The 21320-nt window shown below is 40.2% G+C and overlaps 1 protein-coding gene across 1 annotated transcript; it reads left to right on the forward strand.

Annotated features, from left to right (window-relative positions):
• The first annotated feature begins 17729 nt into the window (after nucleotides 1-17729).
• Nucleotides 17730-19871, forward strand: LOC109241735 (vinorine synthase-like). The gene is made up of 3 exons (XM_019408503.1): nucleotides 17730-18219; nucleotides 18682-19213; nucleotides 19342-19871. The coding sequence occupies exons 1-3, from the start codon at nucleotides 18037-18039 to the stop codon at nucleotides 19671-19673; spliced, it is 1047 nt and encodes a 348-aa protein (XP_019264048.1). The 5' UTR covers nucleotides 17730-18036; the 3' UTR covers nucleotides 19674-19871.
• The last annotated feature ends 1449 nt before the right edge of the window (nucleotides 19872-21320 follow it).

Below are 21320 nucleotides of genomic sequence, written 5' to 3' on the forward strand. Positions count from 1 at the left end.
TACTGACATAATATAACTCATAACAACACCAACATTGGCCTTATAGGCAATATGTATATCAAGCGAAATAGCTTTACATAGACTAGTCAAGTGACACAAAATTTATAGGAACCAAATTCATTGAAGAAATTACATGACTATACAAACAGATGAGGGTACTTTTATTCATTTCATCCTCGGCTTCCCAAGTGGCTTCTTCAACCTGCTGGTTTCGCCATAACATTTTCACAGAGGCAATTTCTTTATTCCTCAACTTCCGTACTTTCCTATCCAGAATGGCAATTGGAATTTCTTCATATGATAGCTCTTCATTAACCTCAATAGTCTCAACCGGCACAATAGCGGACGGATCTCCCACTACCTTCTTCAACATGGACACATGGAATACCGGGTGTACCAATAACATCTTGGGTGGTAGTTTAAGCTTGTACGCCACCTGACCGAACCTTTGAATTATCCTATATGGCCCGACATACCTCAGACTCAATCTTCCTTTCTTTCCAAATTGCATAATACCCTTCATGGGGGAGACCTTCAGGAACACCCAATCATCTTCTTGGAACTCTAAGTCACTGCAACGAACATCCGAATAGGATTTTTGACGACTCTGAGGGGTTTTCAGTCGTTCCTTTATGATCTTAACCTTTTCCATAGCTTGATGTACTATGTCTGGCCATATCAATTCGGCTTCTCCAACTTCAAACCAAACAATAGGAGATCTACACCTCCTTCCATCTAATGCCTCGGATGGTGCCATCTGTATACTAGCATGAAAGCTGTTGTTATAAGAAAACTCTATGAGTGGGAAAAGATAATCCTAGCTACCTTTGAAGTCAAGAACACAAGCACACAACATATCCTCGAGCGTTTGAATAGTCCGCTCTGCTTGCACGTCAGTCCGTGGATGAAAAGTTGTACTAAGATTCACCTGTGTACCCAAACCTTGCTGAAATTTCTTCCAAAAGTTAGTTGTGAACTAAGCTCCTCGATCCGAAATGATAGAAACTGGAGTGCCAAGAAACCTTACTATTTCCCTGATGTATAACTGAGCATGCTATTCTGTAGTGTCGGTAGTACTGGCAAAAAATGCGCTGATTTCGTAAGTCGGTCCACAATCACCCAAATTGAGTAAAACATGTGCGGAGTGCATGGTAGCCCTGCCACAAAATCCATGTTAATCATTTCCCATTTCCACATTGGAATTTCTATGCTTTGCGCTAGCCCACCAGGACGTTGATGTTCGGCCTTCACTTGCTAACAATTCGTACACATTGCAACAAAGTCTGCCACATTCCTTTTCATGTCATTTTACCAATATATTTCCTTGAGTTCATGATACATTTTTGTAGAACCTGGGTGCACGGAGTACCTCGAAGTGTGAGCCTCCACCATGCTTCATTCCCGAAACCATCAACATCTGTAACACATAGTCGCCCCTGGTGCCATAGTGTACCAACATCCATGCTAAGAGAAAAAGTTGTGGTCTTGTGCCTGCGGATCCCCTCCTTCAGCTGTACAAACAATGGATCATTGTATTGCTTTTCTTTGACCTACGCCCCAAGTGATGATTCCACCCTATTCTGCACAATTACTCATTCTACACTAGAGTCCGCAAGACGGACTCCCGAGCTAGCCAACTGGTGAATCTCCCTTGCCAACGACCTTTGACATTCCTCCAAGTGAGCCAAATTTTTCATAGACTTCCGGCTAAGAACATCTGCCACAATATTAGCCTTTCTCGGATAATATAAAATGTCCATGTCATAGTCCTTGAGCAAGTCAAGCCATCTCTTCTGCCTCAGATTCAATTCCTTCTGTTTGAAAATATATTGAAGGCTCTTATGGTTTGTGAATACATCCACATGAACCCAATACAAATAATGATGCCAAATATTCAATGCAAATAGCACCACCTCAAGTTCTAAGTCATGTGTAGGATAGTTCTTCTCATGATTCTTGAGTTGCTTAGAAGCTTAAGCTATTACCATGCCATGTTGCATTAGTACACACCCAAGCCCAACTCTTTAAGCATCAAAATATACCACAAACCCATCAGTACCGTCTGGTAGAGTCAACACCGGTGTCGTAGTCAACCATGATTTCAACTCTTGGAAACTCTTTTCACAAGCATCAGACCATTGGAACTTAACCGCTTTCTACGTCAATTTAGTCAATTGAGAGGCAAGAGTAGAGAACCCCTCCACAAATTTCCTATTATATCCAGCTAAGCCCAAGAAACTACGAATCTCTGTTGGTGTTGTAGGTCTAGGCCAATTCTTTACTGCCGAAATCTTTTGAGGATCAACCATAATTCCTCTTCTTGAGATGACGTGGCCCAAGAAAGTAACAGATTCAAGCCAGAATTCACATTTTATAAATTTTGCATACAATCGGTGTTGTTGAAGAGTTTGCAGAATTGGTTTCCCGACTCCGAGAATACACAAGAATATCGTCAATGAACACTATCACAGAGGAGCCAAGAAAAGGCTTGAAGACTCGATTCATAAGATACATAAAAGCTGCCGGGCATTTGTTAGCCTAAAAGACATAACCAGAAACTCGAAATGTCCATACCAGGTCTTGAAAGTTGGTTTTGGAATGTCCTGGTCCCTTATCTTCAATTGGTCATACCTTGAGTGCAAATCGATCTTGGATAAGTACCTAGCACCATGCAATTGATCGAACAAACCATCTATTCGTTGTAGTGGATACTTATTTTTTATTGTGACTTTGTTGAGCTGCCGGTAGTCAAAACACATCCGTAGCGATCCATCTTTCTTCCTCACAAAGAGAACCCATGCGCCCCAAGGCGACACACTCTGTCGGATGAAACCCTTCTCTAACAAATCCTTTAGTTGTTCATTTAACTCCTTCAATTCTGGCGGTGCCATCCTGTAAGGTGGAATAGATATAGGCCGCGTACCTGGCATCACATCAATCCCAAAATCAACCTCCCTATCTGGTGGAATCCTATGGAGCTCATCTGGGAAGATATCGGGGAATTCATTCACAATCAGTATAGATTCGAGAGTGGGTACCTCAGTATCGATGTATGTAACTCAGACAAAATGATAAATACACCCCTCTTTGATCATCTTCGTGGCCTTAAGGTAAGAAATAAACCAACCTTTTGGCATAACATTATTCCCCTTCCACTCAATAACTGGCTCGTTAGGAAACTCAAGCCTCATTTCGAAAATCGAGTTTGGCAAAACATGAATAAAGCCAATCCATTCCCATTATTACATCAATAAGATTGGCCATGGTATCCCGACCACACACCGTGACAACACAATCTCTATAAACTTGTGCGGCCATAATAGACTCTCCAATCGGAGTAGATATAGAGAACGACTCATGAAGTTGTTTCGGTTCTATCCCGATGCTCATAGCTACATAAGGAGTAGCATAGGAAAAGGAAGATCCGGGATCAACAAGGGCATACACATCATGAGATTGCACAGTAAATATACTTGTAACAACATCTGGAGAAGTCTCTATACTCTCACGACCACTTATAGCATAGAAGCGGTTGGGTCCTCCTAAACTCTACGCACTACCCCTAGCACCACCACACCTTGCTGGAGCTGGAGTGCCTCGAGCTGTAGGGGGTGCTGAAGATGCAGTAGTTGTAGGACTAGATGGCTGAGCTGAGCCCCTTCCCGCACGATGGCGGGTGACATGACACTCCCTCTAGATATGTCCTCTCATACCACACCCATAACATATAGGCAGATCCAAGTAGCAAGCCCCTAAATGCATTCTCCCACACTTGGGGCATGGGGCCTCCGCTAATGCTGGGATCACCCTCCTGATCGGCCCTACTAGTGGGGTCCTCTGCTGCCCTAATCGGGCCAAAAACTACTAGCCTATTGCTGACTGTGCCCTGCTGGCAGTGCAATGGCTGAAGACTGAGCATAGAACTGAGATGACCCTGACGATCCTCCCTGACACACTGATCTTCCCCCACCAAATGAATCACCAGCATGGCCCACGGATCGGGCCTTCCCGCTACCCTCTCTCTCCGTCCTGTTCCTAAACTTGCGGGTCTCTATAGCTTTGGCAAACGCTACCATCTTTCCATAGTTCATATCAGAGTTTAAAGCAGTTGTGGCAACCTTTTTAATAACCTAAGGGCTAAGGCCCTGCACAAATCGACTCACTCTGGCCGCCATGGTGGGCATCATGTGAATAGCATACTTTGACAGGCACACAAACTCCATCTGATACTCCCATACACTCCTACTACCCTGTTTGAGGTTCTCAAATTCCGCGGCACGGGATGCCTTAGTCTCAGCGGGCAGGAAATGGTCTATGAAAGCATCCGCAAACCCGGAGGGCTACCCTCATCACGAGAATCCTTCCACATCTCAAACAATGAATATGCCACCCCTTTCAGGTCGTAGGCGGCCAACTCCACTCCCTCCGTCTCAGTAGCGCGCATAATCCTGAGAGTATTGTGCATCTCATCAATGAATGCTGAGGGTCCGACTCGAGATCAGTACATGTGAACACCGGTGGGTCTAACAGGAGGAATCTGTTCACCCTAGAACCTGTAGAATCCCCTTGATGACCAGAAGATGTGGGTGCAACATTCGGCCTTTGGGATTGACAAGCCACTAACTGGGTCAGCATCTGGATAGCTTCCTATGATCTCCATCAAAAATACCAGAACCGGAGGCTGGGGCTGGAGGTGGAACAGGAATATCAAGGGGAGGGATCGTTGCACCCTTAGCAGATGTAGGGGCTGTGGCAGTCTTCTCTGGTGCAGAAGAATCCGGTAGCATAATAGTCGGGGGAGTACCCTCTCCCCCATACTCAAGTAGGGGATCAACAGCCACTCTTGGGGTGGCATTGGCTTTTTGGCCAATTCTTGCTTTCTTCTTAGGTGACATTTACTGAAAGTTAGAATAATGCATGAGTTAGAGGAGAATAGTCCCTCATTCAGTATTATCGCATGATATAGATCAACAAAGAAGGGTATTATTCCTAGATGTCCATGTATCCCCCTAATTGTAGATGTGGTCGACAACACACCGATAAGAAGGAATCTACTAGACACGGCTCCGAGACACCCAAGGACACTTTAAAACCATAGTCTCTAATACAAAGTTTGTCACACCCCAACCTTGGGGAGCATGACCGGCGCTTAACCATGTGATCCTGGTCGAGTAAGAAGGGGCTGATTTATTAGCAAATTGTTTACCTTGATAATGGTAATTACAATTAGATTTGATTTTGTGGTTCTAAAAATATGTGATTTATTTTTATGCTAGTCATTGGGCAATATATGCTAAGTGTGAGACGGGAAAACAAGACAAGAACTCAAAAGTGGTATGATTAAGCAAACCAAGTGGCTGAGAATCGGGGCCTCGAGCCAGGTTATACGGGGCCTCGAGGTCGAACTAGGTACTAAGCTGTGGACAGTCGATAAAGGGTTAATCGTTTTGAGAGCATTGATGAGAGCTCTTTATGATTAATAATGAGCAATAGATGAAGAACAACTAATGAAATACAATAAATGTAAGCAATAAATGTGAGTTATAGAATCGATGGAAAATTGTGTTTAAGCTAGAGAGCAGAGAATGTTCTTTTATTGAATGTTGTATATTGTATCCCTTACAAAACAGTAAGATCCCCCTTTATATAGGAGGGGAAACCCCAACATTGTACATGAGTAATTATTACAAAGAAAATATAGCCGGTACAGCTATTCGCTAGTTTTGTACAAACTAGTGCTTCTCTTGCAGGTTTTGTCAGCTTTGATCACTCGCCCAGGAACTTCCCGCTCGCCCATGATAACCATCGATTTGTGCTTCCCCAAGGTCTGTCATGAAGGATCCTCAAGGACTAACCTCGAGTTGTTCCTTGGGCCTTCAAGTTGAAAGTTCGGCGAGGTACAATGGTCGTAAAATCGGGCTCTCCAATTTTAGCCGCGCACAGATAGTCCCCGTGTTTCTTTGATTAAAAATTATAAGAAATGATCTTGAATCCTCTCCCCTTCGACAGTTACATCACGACGGTAGTCATGCCCTATCGAGCGATTGACGTGACAAAATAAGGTGTCTAAAGGCCGTGTCCACGTAGCCTCTTTTTTTGGAAGTCTCCGAATTAATCACAGCGGTTGGCTGTCTTTTTGTCTGCTCAAACGTACACGTTAGATCTCTATAAATACTTCTCCTTTTGCCTCATATTTTCCACTACATCACCAAACCCCAAAAAGGGTTCTTTTTACTTCTCTCCTTTGCTCTCTTCCGAAGCGCGACTTTTATTTCTCCTCTGAAATTTCTTAACAAGAATGGCGAAAACTTTTACCTCTATTTCTCAGGAAGATGTGCCTTCCTCTTTCTTGCGCCCGTCTAAGGGCAAAGCAACAGAGCCCCCTCTTGTTGGGGAATGCATTCCAGGAGCCTTTGAAATGACCTCTGATTTTAAGACCGAAAAACCCTCCTCGATGCCGGGGCGATGCGAACCTGTGTCCCGACATATCAGTTTAATAGCAGACGCCTAAAGGGTGAATATCGACTGCCGCTGGGGGGACGCGGTGTTAGTGGAGATTCCATCCTGAGGGGGAGGACATAACGACGCAGAAGGCCGGTTTCCTCAGTGTGTATACTTATCCATTTACCTTGGGCCCGGTGGAGCCATCCTCGCCATTAATAGACCCTGTGATACTTGACTTCTGCGAAGGATATCGAGTGACTTTGGGCCAAATGCTTCCTTCGTTCTGGCACTTTGTTTACATTACCAGATATTATGTGAACATGATTAATGGGATGCCCTTCACCCTTCACCACCTGGTCAGAATGTACAATCCCCGATTCTTCCGTGGGGGCCTGATTAAGCTCCAATGTCGGGCCTCAAGAGCTGTATTTGCTTGCACCGACGAGGTTAGGAATAGAGGGTGGATAAACCGTTTCGTCCAATTTAAGACTTCGGACCTGATCCCAGCTGGGAGGGTGCCGTTCTCCGAATCATCGGTGCGAATCTCTGGTATTTGTCGCATATTAAGACGAATTCTTTTGTGTCTTTCTCAATGTTGTCCCCGAGTCAGAGCACGTAATCTGTGTCTCCTGGACCTAGGCATACTGCTAGGGGCCCATCAAAGGTTCTCCTGTACAGAGTTCCATTTTTGTCAAGCGAGAATCGGGCTGCTTTGGTTCGCAGAGCCCGCAACTCTTTTGGGTCCGCGGGTAGCTTCCCACTTTCCAAATAATCGATATATTTGTTTCTCCAATCCTATGTCAGGCTGGTGGAGTTGATCTCCGCGTGGCCTTCCTCGATCACTGATTTAGATATCTGAACAACAGCCCCGGGAAGTATGTCATCCTCCTCGGCAGATGATCCCATGTTTGCAAGGGCATCGGCCTCGCTATTCTGCTCTCGAGGTATGTGGACCAGAGTCCATTATTTGAAGTGGTGCAATGCGACTTGAATTTTTTCTAGGTATCTTTGCATCCTGTCTTCTCGAACCTTGAAGCTCCCATTTACCTAATTTACTACCAGAAGGGAATCACATTTTGCTTCGATGACTTCTGCTCCTAGGCCTTTGACCAATTCCAGACCCGCAACCGTAGCCTCATACTCGGCTTCGTTGTTAGACAATTTTGCAATTTTTAGCGATTGCCTAATCATGCCGCTGGTAGGTGGCTTCAGGACTATACCGAGTCCAGACCCTTTCACGTTTGAGGCATCATAGGTGAACAAGGTCCATACCCCCGTAGATGTGCCCGTTTTTAGTAGAAGTTCATTCTCTGCCTCGGGCACGAGAGTAGGTGTGATGTCGGCCATAAAATCTGCCAGAATTAGGGACTTGATAGCCGTTCGGGGTTGGTATTCGATATCATACCCCCCGCATTTGATCGCCCATTTGGACAAACGGCCTTACAATTCGGGCTTATGCAATATGCTTTGGAGAGGATATGTTGTTAAAACACAAATACGATGACATTGGAAATAAGACTTTAATTTTCGAGACGCGCTTATCAATGCAAGAGCTAACTTTTCTTTGTGCGGATACCTGGTTTCTACATCTCCCAGGGTCCGACTTACATAATGGACAAGGAATTTCATACCTTTCTTTTCTCGAACCAGCACACCACTTACCGCTACCTCGGACACAGCCAGGTACAAATACACCATTTCATGCTTCTTTGGGTTGTGGAGCAAAGGTGGGTTCGTCAGATATCGCTTTAACTCCTCTAAAGCATGTTGGCATTCCGGAGTCCACTCGAAGCTATTTTTCTTTTTGAGTAGGGAGAAGAAATAATGACTCTTGTCAGACGACCTTGATATGAATCGGCCCAAAGCTGCTATTTGCCCAATCAGCCATTGTACGACCTTCATATTGTTTCCCACCGTGATCTCTTTCGTGGCTTTGATTTTATCGAGTTTGATCTCAATCCCCCTATTTGACACCATGAAGCCTAAGAATTTGCCTGAACCCACTCCGAAGGCACATTTTTCGGGATTGAGTTTCGTGTTGTAGCTTCTGAGGATGTCGAATGTCTCCTGCAAATGAGTTAAATGGTCCTCTGCGCGCAGGGACTTAACTAACATATCATCAATGTAAACTTTCATATAATTGTCTATTTAGTTTTTGAACATCTTATTGACTATGTGTTGGTATGTGGCTCCCGCATTTTTTTAGCCCGAAGGCATCACATTGTAGCAGTACGTACCGTACTTCGTGATGAACGAAGTTTTTTCCCTATCATCGGGTTCATCTAAATTTGATTATACCCCGAGTAGGCGTCAAGAAAGGTGAGGATCTCGTGGCCGGCCGTAGCATCGATCAAGCGGTCGATGTTGGGAAATGGGAATGAATCTTTGGGACATGCTCTATTCAAGTCTTTATAATCTACGCACATTCTTAACTTATTCCCTTTTTTGGGAACTACCACCACATTGGCCAACCATTCGGGATATTTTACTTCCCTGATAGATCCTATTTTGAGGAGTTTTGTTACCTCATCCTTGATGAATGAGTGTTTTACCTCGGACTGAGGTCTTCTTTTTCGCTTCACCGGCTTGAATGTAGGGTCGACACTTAGTCGATGGGTGGTCATTTCTGGAGGGATCCCTGTCATATCTAAATTGGACCACGCAAACCAATCAATGTTATTAATAAGGAATTGAATGAATTTTCTCCTGAGTTCGGGGGTTAATCCCGTTCCTAGGTATACGATCTGGGAGATGCTCGATCAAGACGACATGCTCTAGCTCTTCAACTGTTTATTTTGTTATGTCCGATTCTTTGGGGGCAATGAAGGTTCGGCGGGTGAGGAAGTCTTCTTCATCGTTCTCGGGGGTTTGTTTGTCCTCCAGCTCCTCCGAGGTGGAGGGTATTGAGGTTGGTTCCTCCTCCTGAACCGCAAACATCTCCTTCGTCGCATGTTGTTCTCCATATACCATTTTTATACCTTCTTCTGTCAAAAATTTTATCTTATGATGAAGAGTTGACGGTACTGCCCTCATGTTGTGTATCCATGGCATTCCAAGTAATGTATTGTATCTCATGTCGCCTTCAATGAAATGAATTTTTTTTTGGACTGTATCGGACACGTTGACCGGGAGGGTGATCTTCCCCTTGGTTGTTTCGCCGATCATGTTGAAACCATTGGGGACTCGCTAGGTAGGTATGATTTGATCGAGCAATTTGAGCTGCTCCACCACCTTCGACCTGATTACGTTGGCCGAGCTACCTGGATCCACGAGTACACATTTAATTTGAACGTTAGTCAAGAGAAATGAAATTACCAGTGCGTCGTTATGGGGATGATACAAGGTCTCGAAGTCCTCTTCACTGAAGGCAAGGACGTCCTCGGGCATGCGGCCCCGAATTTGCCCTTCCATTGCTGTGGAAACCTTTGCCCGCTTGATCACGGGTCCTTGGGGAACGTCGGTCCCTCCAATGATCATATGAACGATATGCTAGGATTTTTTGGTTCCTTTTCTCCCGTCTACCTCCCTTTCTTCCCGTGATGGATTTTTCTGAGCTTGTTATTGGTTCTCTTGGCGTATACTCCTGTCAGTGTGGGAGCTTATATCGACGTGTTGGGCATTGCGCGAGACCACGTCCACGGGAATTGGTTCTGGTGCATCCTCAAGCTTTCACGGTGGTACACCGACACCAGAAACAGCTACACCAATCTCTCCATGGTCCTCAGGATCGTTGTTCTCATGTGCATTTACTATGTTTGACATTTTGACCTGAAATCAAGATTCATGGACAAGAAAAAGAGTGAAAGATAACTTGCGTTATGTAGTAAACCAGCAAGAAAACAATCACTACTATTTTTAGCCCCACGGTGGGCGCCAAACTGTTTACCTTGAAAAATGGTAATTAAAATTAGATTTGATTTTGTGGTTCTAAAAATATGTGATTTATTTTTGTTCTAGTCGTTAGGCAATAGATGCTAAATGTGAGACTGGAAAACAAGATAAGAACTCAAAAGCAGTATGTTTATGCAAACCAAGTGGCCGAGAATCGGGGCCACGAACAAGGTTATACGGGTCCTTGAGGTCGAACTAGGTACTAAGCTGTGGACAGTCGATGAAGGGTTAACTGTTTTGAGAGCTTTGATGAAATCTATTTATGATTAATAATGAGCAATAAATGAAGAACAACTAATGAAACACAATAAATGTAAGCAATAAATGTGAGTTATAGAATAAAGGGAAAAATGTGTTTAAGCTAGAGAGCAGAGAATGTTCTTGTATTGAATGTTGTATATTGTATCCCTTACAAAACAGTAAGGTCCTCCTTTATATAGGAGGGGAAACTCCAACATTGTACATGACTAATCACTATTAAGAAAATATAGCTGGTACAGTTGTTCGCTAGTTTGGTACAGAATAGTACTTCTCTTGCAGGTTTTGTCAGCTTTGATCACTCGCCTCGGGAACTTCCCGCTCGCCCATGATAACCATCAATTTGTGCCGCCCCGAGGTCGGTCATGAACGATCCTCCAGGACTAACCTCAAGTTATGCCTTGGGCCTTCAAGGTGAAAGTTCGCCGATGTAAAATGGTCGTAAAATCGGGCTCTCCGATTTTAGCCGCGCAAACAAATCATAGAATTTCTTACTTTATCTAGGATTGTATAAAGGGAAGGACTCCCCTACTATATAAAAGGGGTCTGATCATTAGTAAAACATCATCATATTCACGCAATGGAAAGAAATATAATGCCATTCTCTAGTTATCATTGTCTTGTTATTCTGTTCTTAAGCTAGTTGATACATATTTGGTTCAAGGGTGATCGAACTCGAGTGCCAAGGCTGTTCAATTTGTGTTGTTTGCATTTATTCATTAATTGTCTATTTCAGTACAAATTTATTCTTCCCAATTTGTACCAAGTTATATCACGTATCCTTAAAACTGCGTATAAATTCAATTGTTATTCGATTTTAGGTTAAATAGTTTGGTGCCCACCGTGGGGCTAAGGACAATAGTGGTTACCTGGTACAATTTTTTGTAACACACACTATATTACACTTGCTCGTTGAAGTATATTTGATTACCGGACTAAAAAAAGTCAAACTCTCAGTAAACACCTCAATACATTGACAATGGTCTCAGCCACCACGGCGAAAACAAGAACGTTCCACCAGGAAACGTTGTACCCCCTGATGGCCTCGATGGAATTTTGGGTGTAGATCCGGAATGACGTTGAATTTTGCAATCCGGAATGATGTCGAATTTTTAATGCATGTCCTAAATGACATAACGGAGCTAATCCAACTCTCGAAATCACAATCCGAGCCCGATATCAACCACGTCAACTCCCGGTCAAACCTCTCAACCTTCAAGAACTTCAACATTCTAATTTTTGTCAAAATGCTTCAAATTATTCTACGAACCTCCAAAACCAAATACGGACGCACGCCTAGATCCAAAATCGCCATACGAAGCTATTGGAATAATCAAAATGCCATTTCGGAGTCGTCTACACACAAGTCAAAACTCAGGTCAACTCTTACTGCTTATGCTTCTAAAAGAAGAACCCTTCTTCCAAATTGACCCAGAATCATCCGACAACCGAACTTGACTACTCATGCAAGTCATAAAACATAATACGAAGCTTCCTGAAAGTTTCAGCCGCTGAACGGGATGATAATTCTCAAAATAACTGGTTGGGTCATTAGAGAGGGACATTGGGCAAGACCGCAGGCGCGGTCTTCTTCTCCACAAAAGCGGGCTCGCAGGTGCGAGCCATGGTCCGCAGAGGCGGAACTTATGGATTCAAGTGGAATAGGCACTTGTGATGGTTTTCCATAGGTGCGGTGTTGCGGAAGCGACAAAAAGGCCGCAGAAGTGGAAGTCACTTGGCAGAAATAAGAAATTCGAGGGTTTTGATTCATAATCCATTGTTGGACTTAGAGTGCTCGATGGGAGTCGATTTTCGAGGGTTTTTCAGAGAGTTCATTGGCTTACGGAATCCTAACTCGATTTTGGTTAATTTAAAAGAATCTATTATTAGTTTATTCATTAAATTAGTGGTTTGCGTTCGAAAATTGGGAAAATGGTAGAAACTTCTTAGACTAAATTTTTGAGTTTGAAAAGTGAATTGAGGTCGGATTTGAGTAATTATTGTATGTTTGGACTCGATATCGAATGGGTGTTTGGATTTAGTAATTTTTGTCGAGTTATGAGGCGCGTACCCGGGTTGACTTTTTAATTCTTTGCAAAGATCGTAATTTCATTGTTTCAATTAGTTTCCTATAGTTATATATATAGTAAGAAGTGGTTTTGGCTAGATTCGAGTCTTTCGGACTTGGATAATTGAGGGAAAGGCCTATTAGTGGATTGATTTAGCGTGATGTGAGGTAAGTGACTTGCCTAACCTTGTGTAGGTGAATTACGCCATAGGATTGGTTTTGTTTGTGCCAATTGTGATATGTGAAATCCGTGTACGCAAGGTGATGACTGTGTACACAGGCTAAATGTGGAAATTTCTTGTTTTAGCTATGATGATCCCTTCTTTACCTTAATAAAGTTGCCTTAACATGTTATAGTCATCATTTTTAGTCTAATTTCACATGTCTACTTTTATTATCTCTTACTTGCTAATTGATCTAAATGTTTAGTTGAAATTCTTCTTTCCTTTTTTCCGTATTAATTATTTAACTGTAGAATTCTTTACTTGAAATTGTTATTCTTGAAATATCTTGTTGTTGAAATCGGAATTGAGTTGCAAAGGCCGTGATTCCTGTTGAAGCAATGAGTTAAGTTGTGAAATATCATTCTATTGAGTTATTCTTTCGGTTGTTATTATTGAGACTTTGTGTACATTGTGCTTGAGCCGTCGGCTCCTTTTTGTGAAAATCTGTTATTGTTTAGTTTCTCTAGAAAGTTGTGATATTGGGCACTTGAGGTGTGATTTTTGATAAGTTGTGATATTCATACGCATGCGGTGATATAAGGTTTGGGGATTGAAACGCATGCAGTGAGGTAAGGTGGGCTTGATATGCGTGGCTAGTAGGGGAACTACTAGAAGCCATGCGGTGTGATAAGGAGGGTTAAAACGCGGGATGCTATTTCGGGAAAAATAATTTTCAAAACTAAATGTAAAGGCTCCCTCGGTGATATAAGGAAAGATTGTGAGTTATTTTTGTTATTTGGGACTACGAGGCGGTACCTCGGTAGTGACCCTTGTTGATCTTTCTCTATTTGATGTACATATCTTTGGTTTTTTGTTTCCTTAACATGTAAATCCTTGTTTCTTACGTGTTGTATTATCTGCCTTTATTTTGTGTAGTTAACTTTTTGGTATACTCCTTGTTTCATTTCCATTATCATTATTATTATATTGTTAAATTTTTCGTCCTGTTTCTTATCATTTTCAGTAGGGCCTTGACCTGACCTCGTCACTACTCTACCAAGGTTAGACTTGGCACTAGTAAGATGAGTTCGCATTTGTAGACTTCAAGGTACACCTGCCCGGGTCCGCAGGCCTCCGAGTCCCCTTCTATCCCTTTCTATATTTCTCCTTCTTTACTAGACGCAGTTGTATATGAATGATTTTTGTATTGTCATAGAGCTTATGACTTGTGTTACGCCGGGTTTTGGGCTATTGTATATACACTAAGCTCTGGAGATTTTTCCTTATATATGTTGTTGGGTTTTGAGAATTTCAAATTACCGTTTCAGTTACTTCCGCATGTTTGTTAGGCTTACCTAGTCATAGAGACTAGGTGCCCTCACAACATCCTACGGAGGAAAATTAGGGTCGTGACAAGATATATAGATTAGATTATCTAATATCTATTTAGATTATGTCCTATTCGTTCAACTACGTCCACTAATTATGTTCCCTTTATAATTCCTTATTGTTAATGTTGTCCTAAAATTGCCAAGTGGCTTTTTTTAGCTTGTCACTTGGCTTAACTTCAATGCACACTACCCTCCTATTAATATAATAGGGATAACTAAATTTTTTAGTTGTATTTTTTCTATTATAGTTTTTTTAATTAATTCCTTACCTTCATAGTTCTAGCTAATATAGAAGAAAATCTATGAGTAGATCAGTATATAGATATGTATAGATATAGATATAGATATAGATATAGATACATAGATTAGATTTGTCTAAAAAATATTTAGATTATGTCCTATTCATTCAATTACTTCCATTAATTATGTTCTCTTTATAATTCCTAATTACTAAAATTGCCAAGTGGCTTATTTTTAGATGGCCACTTGGCCTAACCACAATGCATATTACCCTTCTTTTATTATAATAGAGATATATAAATTTTAGTTTTATTTTATATTTTAACTTACTCCAAAGTATAAATAGTCACAGGTTATCTCAATTTATATCTCTCTAAAAAAATATTCTATTATAATTTATTTAATTAATTCTTTACCTCCATAGTTCTAGCTAATATAGAAGAACATTTCTGAGCGGATATATATATATATATATATATATATATATATATATATATATATATATATATATATATGTATAATATCTATAATGATTATGTCCTATTCATTCAACTACTTTCATTAATTATGTTCCCTAAATAATTCATAATTATTAATGTGGTCCTAAATTTATCCAGTGGCTTATTTTTAGCTTCACATTTGGGTTAACCACAATGCACACTACCCTCCTTTCAATACAATAGAGATAAATAAATTTTAGTTTTATTTTTTATTTTAACTTACTCCAAAGTATAAATTATCATAGGTTATCTCAATTTAGGCCTCTCTATATTTTTTTCTATTATTGTTTTTTTAAATTAATTCTTTACCACCACAGTTCTAGCTAATATAGAAGAAAATCTATGTGTGAATCTGTATATAGGCATGTATAGATATGGATATAGATATATAGATTACATTTATCTAAGATCTATTTAGATTATGCCGTATTCATTCAACTACTTCCATTAATTATGTTTTCTTAATATTTCCTAATTATTAATGTTGGTATAATGAACCGACCGGTCGTTTTGAGAATTAACGTTACGCTCTGTGGCTGGAGGTCTCGAGTAGCTTTCTGGTATTTATTATTAATTGCGTGTGTGGCGAATTCTATTTTTGGATGATTCGGGGATTGATTTGGAAGAATGATTCTTGTTTTAGAAGCTTAAGTAGCAAGAGTGGACCGGAGTTTGACTTATGTGTAGACGACTCCGAAATGGTGTTTTGATGATTCCAATAGCTTGGTATAGCGATTTAGGGCTTAGGTGTATACCGAACTTTGATTCTGAGGTTCGTAGGTTGATTTGTTGCATTTTGGTGAAAGTTGGAAAGCTGAAGGTTTGAAAGGTTGAGAGGTTTGACCGGGAGTTGACTTTCTTGATGTCACGTTCGGATTCCCATTCTGGCAGTTGGAATAGCTCCCATGTATCATTTGGGGTTTTCATGCAAAATTTGATGTCGTTCCTTGTTGATTTGATAAGATTCTACGCGAGTTGTAGAAGTTGAAAATTCATAGTTCATAAGCTTGAATTGAGGCGCAATTCATGGTTTGGATGTTATGTTTCGGGATTTAAGGCCTCGAGTAGGTTCGTGTAATGTTTTGGGACTTGTTGGTATGGTTTGATGGGGTCTCGAGGGGCTTGGGTGTGTTTTGGATCATTGGTTGAGAGACTAGTTAAGTTGAGAAATTTGGAGTTTGACCGTGGTCAATATTGGGTCAAGAGCGTGTTTTATTATTGAAATTCATATATGATTTGTGTCTGGGAGGTTCTGGATAAGTTTCAGGGTGGTTACAGATCATTTCGATGAAGTTTGCGATTGTTAGGGCTGGTACTTCGCAATTGCGAACTTTTTGTTGCAATTGCGAGCTACTGCAATTGTAAAATTTGGGTTGCACTTGCGAACCTTTGTCGCAATTGCGAACATGTGGTCGGAATTGCGAACATCCGTAATTGCGAACTTTTGGTCACAAATGTGATATCTGCAACTGGGTTAAGAGTTTAAATTTCGGGATTTTAGCTCATTCTTTCATTTTTTGAACCCTAGACTAGATAAGAGGCGATTTGGAGAGGGGATTTTCATCTACAATCATTGGGTAAGTGATGAAAATGAAGAGTCTATGTTAAATTTTATTAATTTTTGCCAAGATAATATTTTATAGCTCAAGTCCAAGCATATAGACTTATTTTCAAGAAGCGCAAGAAGTTCAAGAAGCTCAAGATTGATTTCAAATATCTAAGATTAATTCTTTCCTTCTTACATCTTTCAATAAATAGTCATAGGTTATCTCAATTTACGTCTTTCTATATTTTGTTTTTTCTATCATAGTTTTTTTTACCTAATTCTTTACCTCCATAGTTCTAGCTAATATAGAAGAAAATCTATGAGCGGATCATTATATAGATATGTATAGATATAGATATAGTCATATAGAATATATTTGTCTAAGATTAATTTGGATTATTTCCTATTCATTCAACTACTTCCATTAAATATGTTCCCTTTCTAATTCCTAGTTATTAATGTTGCCCTAAAATTGCCAAGTGGCTTCTTTTTAGCTTGCCACTTGGCTTAACAACAATGCATACTGCCCTCCTTTTAATACAATATAGAGATAGATATAGATAAGAGATCGATCACGTTAACTTTCATAAATTGTTAGAACTTTATAATTAATTATAGAAACTCTATTTCCTTTTGTCATTATTATGCTAGAAAGCAATAAATTAAAATCCTTCAAGTTTTCATGTTTAAACACATAATTAACGTCTGAAAGCCTAAACTTAATGCTAATAAGAAAAATTTTGATAAAGTAAATTTTTTTGATTTCAAAGTCTTAAATATAAGAAATATTACTAAATGATGATGTTGTCCCGAGGTAAATTAAGTTTTAAGGGGTAAAAAAATAAAATTTTGCTAAGGACCTTCGCGCTTTAAATAAAACTAGTCTCAGAGTATGCGCGTTGCGCCTATACTAATAATAAGAAGTATATTTTTTTTTAAAAATTACACAAACATCAATTAAAACAACATATAGATCAACGATATGACCAATAACTCCTATAGTGCGAATTCTCTTTTATTAAATTTGTAGTTGAGTTAAGGAGTATAAAATTTTAAAATTACATAAGTATAAGTTTGAGTTTGAGTTTGCTCACCGATAAATTCAGTACACCAAAAAGTTAGGTATTCTTTTATGGATTTTTTTATGCCACCAACAACTCCACTTGGATTTCCTTTAAAAGCCGTCTAAGACATACTAGGGATTATCACAAAATTCAGTGTATTTCCAAAACTAGAAACTATGGATGTTAAAGTTCTTTCCAAGGAAAAAATCAAACCCTCTACACCAACTCCCCAGCACCTGAGGAACTACATAATCTCCTTCATAGACCAGTTTTGTCCATCTTCCTACATCCCGGTCATTCTCTTTTACAATAATGCCAACGTTGTTGATGACCACTTGAATAAAGAAAAAACCTTGGCTTCACATCTCCTTAAGAAATCTCTTGCAGAAACCCTAAGTTATTACTTTCCTCTTGCTGGTAGATTAAAAGACTTAAACTCCGTTGAGTGCAATGACGATGGAGTTGTATAGATGGAAGCTCAAGCAAACTTCCATCTCTCTATGTTTCTTGAAAATCTTGAAATTCCGTTCCTTAACAAGTTCCTTCCATGCAAAGGAAATTGCCTAGAACAGAGTTGTCAATCTCTCCTTACTGTACAAACCACCACATTTGAATGCGGTGGAAGAGCCATTGGAGTTTGCATGCTTCACAAGGTTGACTTTTGCCTAGTTTAATTTGTACTACTCCCACCGTATCAATTTATGTGGCACACTTTTCTTATTAATTTGTTTCAAAAAAAACGACACATTCAAACTTTCCATCTAACTCATTTACTCTCGATGAGAAGTTTTTATAGTCGCACAAATTGAAAGCTCCACAAAAGCTTTTACCCTTTAAACTTCTAAGACCCCAAGTTTCAAAAGTTTATTTTAAATTTCGTGCCAAGTCAAACTACGTCACATAATGAAACAGAGGGAGTAATATAAACGAAGATTGAAGTGGGTTTGTCTCGTATCGAAAGTCAAAAATGACTCAGAACTTTTAGTTTTTATTAAATTTAGGTTTTTAATTTAAACGAACATGTTTGGTCATGACAAAAATGAACGTTAAGAATAGCCTTCTTTTCACTCAATAAATTTCTCTAACTTTTTTTTAATCTGAATTTCTACTAACAGGTTGTGGATGCATCTACGATGAGTGCTTTCTTGAAAACATGGGTCAAGCTTACCCAGGGTGAAGGTGATAAAATACTAGATCCAGACTTCACCTCAGAAATCTCTCTATTCCCTCCAATAGATTCATTACCAACTAAGTTCATAAGGAATTTGGAGAACTTCTATTTCCAAGGCTCAAAATCGCCAATGAGAAGGTTCTTGTTCGACTCCAAAGCCATAAAAGCACTCAAAGCTAATACATCTAGCCAATATGTTCCTTTTCCATCTACGATTGAAGCATTGACGGCTTTTCTTTGCAAACGGATTGCAGCAGCCTCTAAATTCCTTACGGATGCACCAAAGACTTTAGCGATCACACATGTTGCAAATTTAAGGCCTCGCGTTGATCCACCTTTGCCGCAAAACTCTTTTGGAAACCTTCTATGGATACCATTTGCCTTTTATGACCCTTTAGATGCTAGCATGGAGTTGCCTAATTTGGCAATAATGCTAAGGGAGGTGTTTGCCCGATTAACTGCGGAGAACATTAAAGGTACTTTTGAATTGCGTAATCATTTCATCTGAAAATGTAATTTTTTTCATAGAAAGAGCATATTTTTATTTATTTAATTCATTTAGTTATATATATATCATTTATCTACTTAATTATGTCTTCAACAGATATAGACAGCGAGTCTACAATCACGTTCCTAAACGAGTTGTTTAGTGTGTCAACAAATGAGAAGATAAAGATTTTCAGATTCACAAGCTGGTGCAACATGGGAATATATGATATTAATTATGGTTGGGGAAAGCCTGTTTGGGTTGCTCATATGGGGGATTTGGATGCTGCTAATATTCGATCCAAACATCAATTTGTCTTTTTAGAAAGTGCATGCAAAGAGGGGATAAAGTTGTGGATTGCATCTGATGATGAAGAGATAAGGGTTGTGGAAAAGGATCCAGAGTTTCTCACATATGCCAAGCCAAATCCAAGTATTTGCATGAACTAAATAAATGGCTCATTTGGAGAAAGGTCCAAAGAATTTATCAACTTTCTACAAATATGTCCTGGAAGTGAGAGAGAAGTGTTATGCATCTTACTAAATTTGGCTGACATAAATGTTCTCTCTCCATTGTATGTTTTCTTGCATTTTTCATTATCTATTATGTGCTTAATTTTCCAATAATATACTGCGGTATTTCAAACATGAAGTAAGCATTTTCATTTAACCAGGCCCCAATCCTTGTTTTAGTATTGTTGCTGGTATCTTTACTTATTAGCAGCTTCCTATTAAATACCTATAATTGTATACGGTCAAAACCGATCTTCCCTTTTTTGTATTATTTATCGAGACCGGGACGTGGTAGGCCAAGGTTCAACCCCATGTCATACCGGACCGTGATGCGAAATTAGATTGATGTAACGACCCGATAGTCGTTTCATGAGTTACAACCCCATTTCAGCCATTTCTGCTTCCTTGTGTGTTGTTCAGCTGTATTTGATCATATCGTGTTGGTTGTGTTATATTCGGTGTTGTCTTAGAGTGGAATGAGACACTTAGTCTCTTATTTAGAAGCTTAGATTGGAAAAGTCAACCGGATATTGACTTATGAGTAGAAGGTCTTAGATGTGAATTCTGATGGTTCATATAGCTTCGTTAGGTGATTTTAGAGTTTGGAGTATGTTCGGAATGTAATTTGAAGGTCCGTGGTAGATTTAGGCTTGAATTGGCGAAATTAGAAATTTGGAGCTTTCCGGTAGGCAGTGGAAATCTTGATATTGGGGTCGGAATGGAATTCTGGAAATTGTAGTCGGTCCATTGTATCATCTATGACGTGTGTGAAAAATTTCAGGTCATTTGGATGAGGTTTGATAGGTTTTGCATCGTTTGCGGGAATTCGGATATTTGGAAATCCTTAGGCGTGATCCGAGGGTGATTTGGTGTTTCTATGTTGTTTTGAGTGTACCAAAGGTTGGAATATGTTTAAATAGTGGTATATGACTTGTTGGTATTTTTGGTTGGGGTCCTGAGGGCCTCGGGATGAATTCGGATGGTTAACAGAAATATTGGACTTGGTATGAGCTGCTGAAGCTGCTGCTTTTGTCATAACCGCACCTGCAGATTGGGGATAGCAGGTGCGAGGTAGCAGGTGCGTAAGGGAGTCCACAGATGCGGAGGGTTGGAAGCTGAGGCAAATCCGCAGGTGCGCACAAAGGACCGCACCTGCGAGACAGCAGATGCGGGTGATGACCGCAGAAGCGGGATTTTAAGAGTTATGTGAAAACCGCACCTGTGATGTATTTCTGCAGGTGCGGCATCGCAGAATTGACTTGGAGACCGTAGATGTGGAAATCGCTAGGCAGAAACTATAAAAGCCTCACTTTGCGAATTTATGCCATTTTCTTCACCGTTTTTGGACGAGTTGGAGCTTAGGGACTGTGATTTCAAGGGGGAATTAAGTGTTTCCAGTAAGGTAAGCTACTTGGACCTTGTATCTTGTGTTTATGGCGACTATTCCACTGTTTAGTCATGTTATTAGGTGGAAAACTAGGGAAGAAATTTGGAGATTAGGGCTTGGCATTAGAGTGTTTAAATTGGGGATTTTAGGAGCCACTTGAGGTCCGATTTTGATGATTTTGGTATGTATAGACTCGT

This window comes from Nicotiana attenuata, unplaced genomic scaffold (genome assembly GCF_001879085.1).
Source record: "Nicotiana attenuata strain UT unplaced genomic scaffold, NIATTr2, whole genome shotgun sequence".
Lineage (NCBI taxonomy): Eukaryota > Viridiplantae > Streptophyta > Magnoliopsida > Solanales > Solanaceae > Nicotiana > Nicotiana attenuata.

What these genes read in the sequence shown, in the direction of transcription:
- LOC109241735 (XM_019408503.1), top strand. Translation starts at nt 18,037, where the DNA reads ATGGAAGCTCAAGCAAACTTCCATCTCTCTATGTTTCTTGAAAATCTT. An exon ending in GAGTTTGCATGCTTCACAAG is followed by an intron (nt 18,220 to 18,681) that starts GTTGACTTTTGC and finishes TTCTACTAACAG; the next exon opens with GTTGTGGATGCATCTACGAT. An exon ending in AACTGCGGAGAACATTAAAG is followed by an intron (nt 19,214 to 19,341) that starts GTACTTTTGAAT and finishes TGTCTTCAACAG; the next exon opens with ATATAGACAGCGAGTCTACA.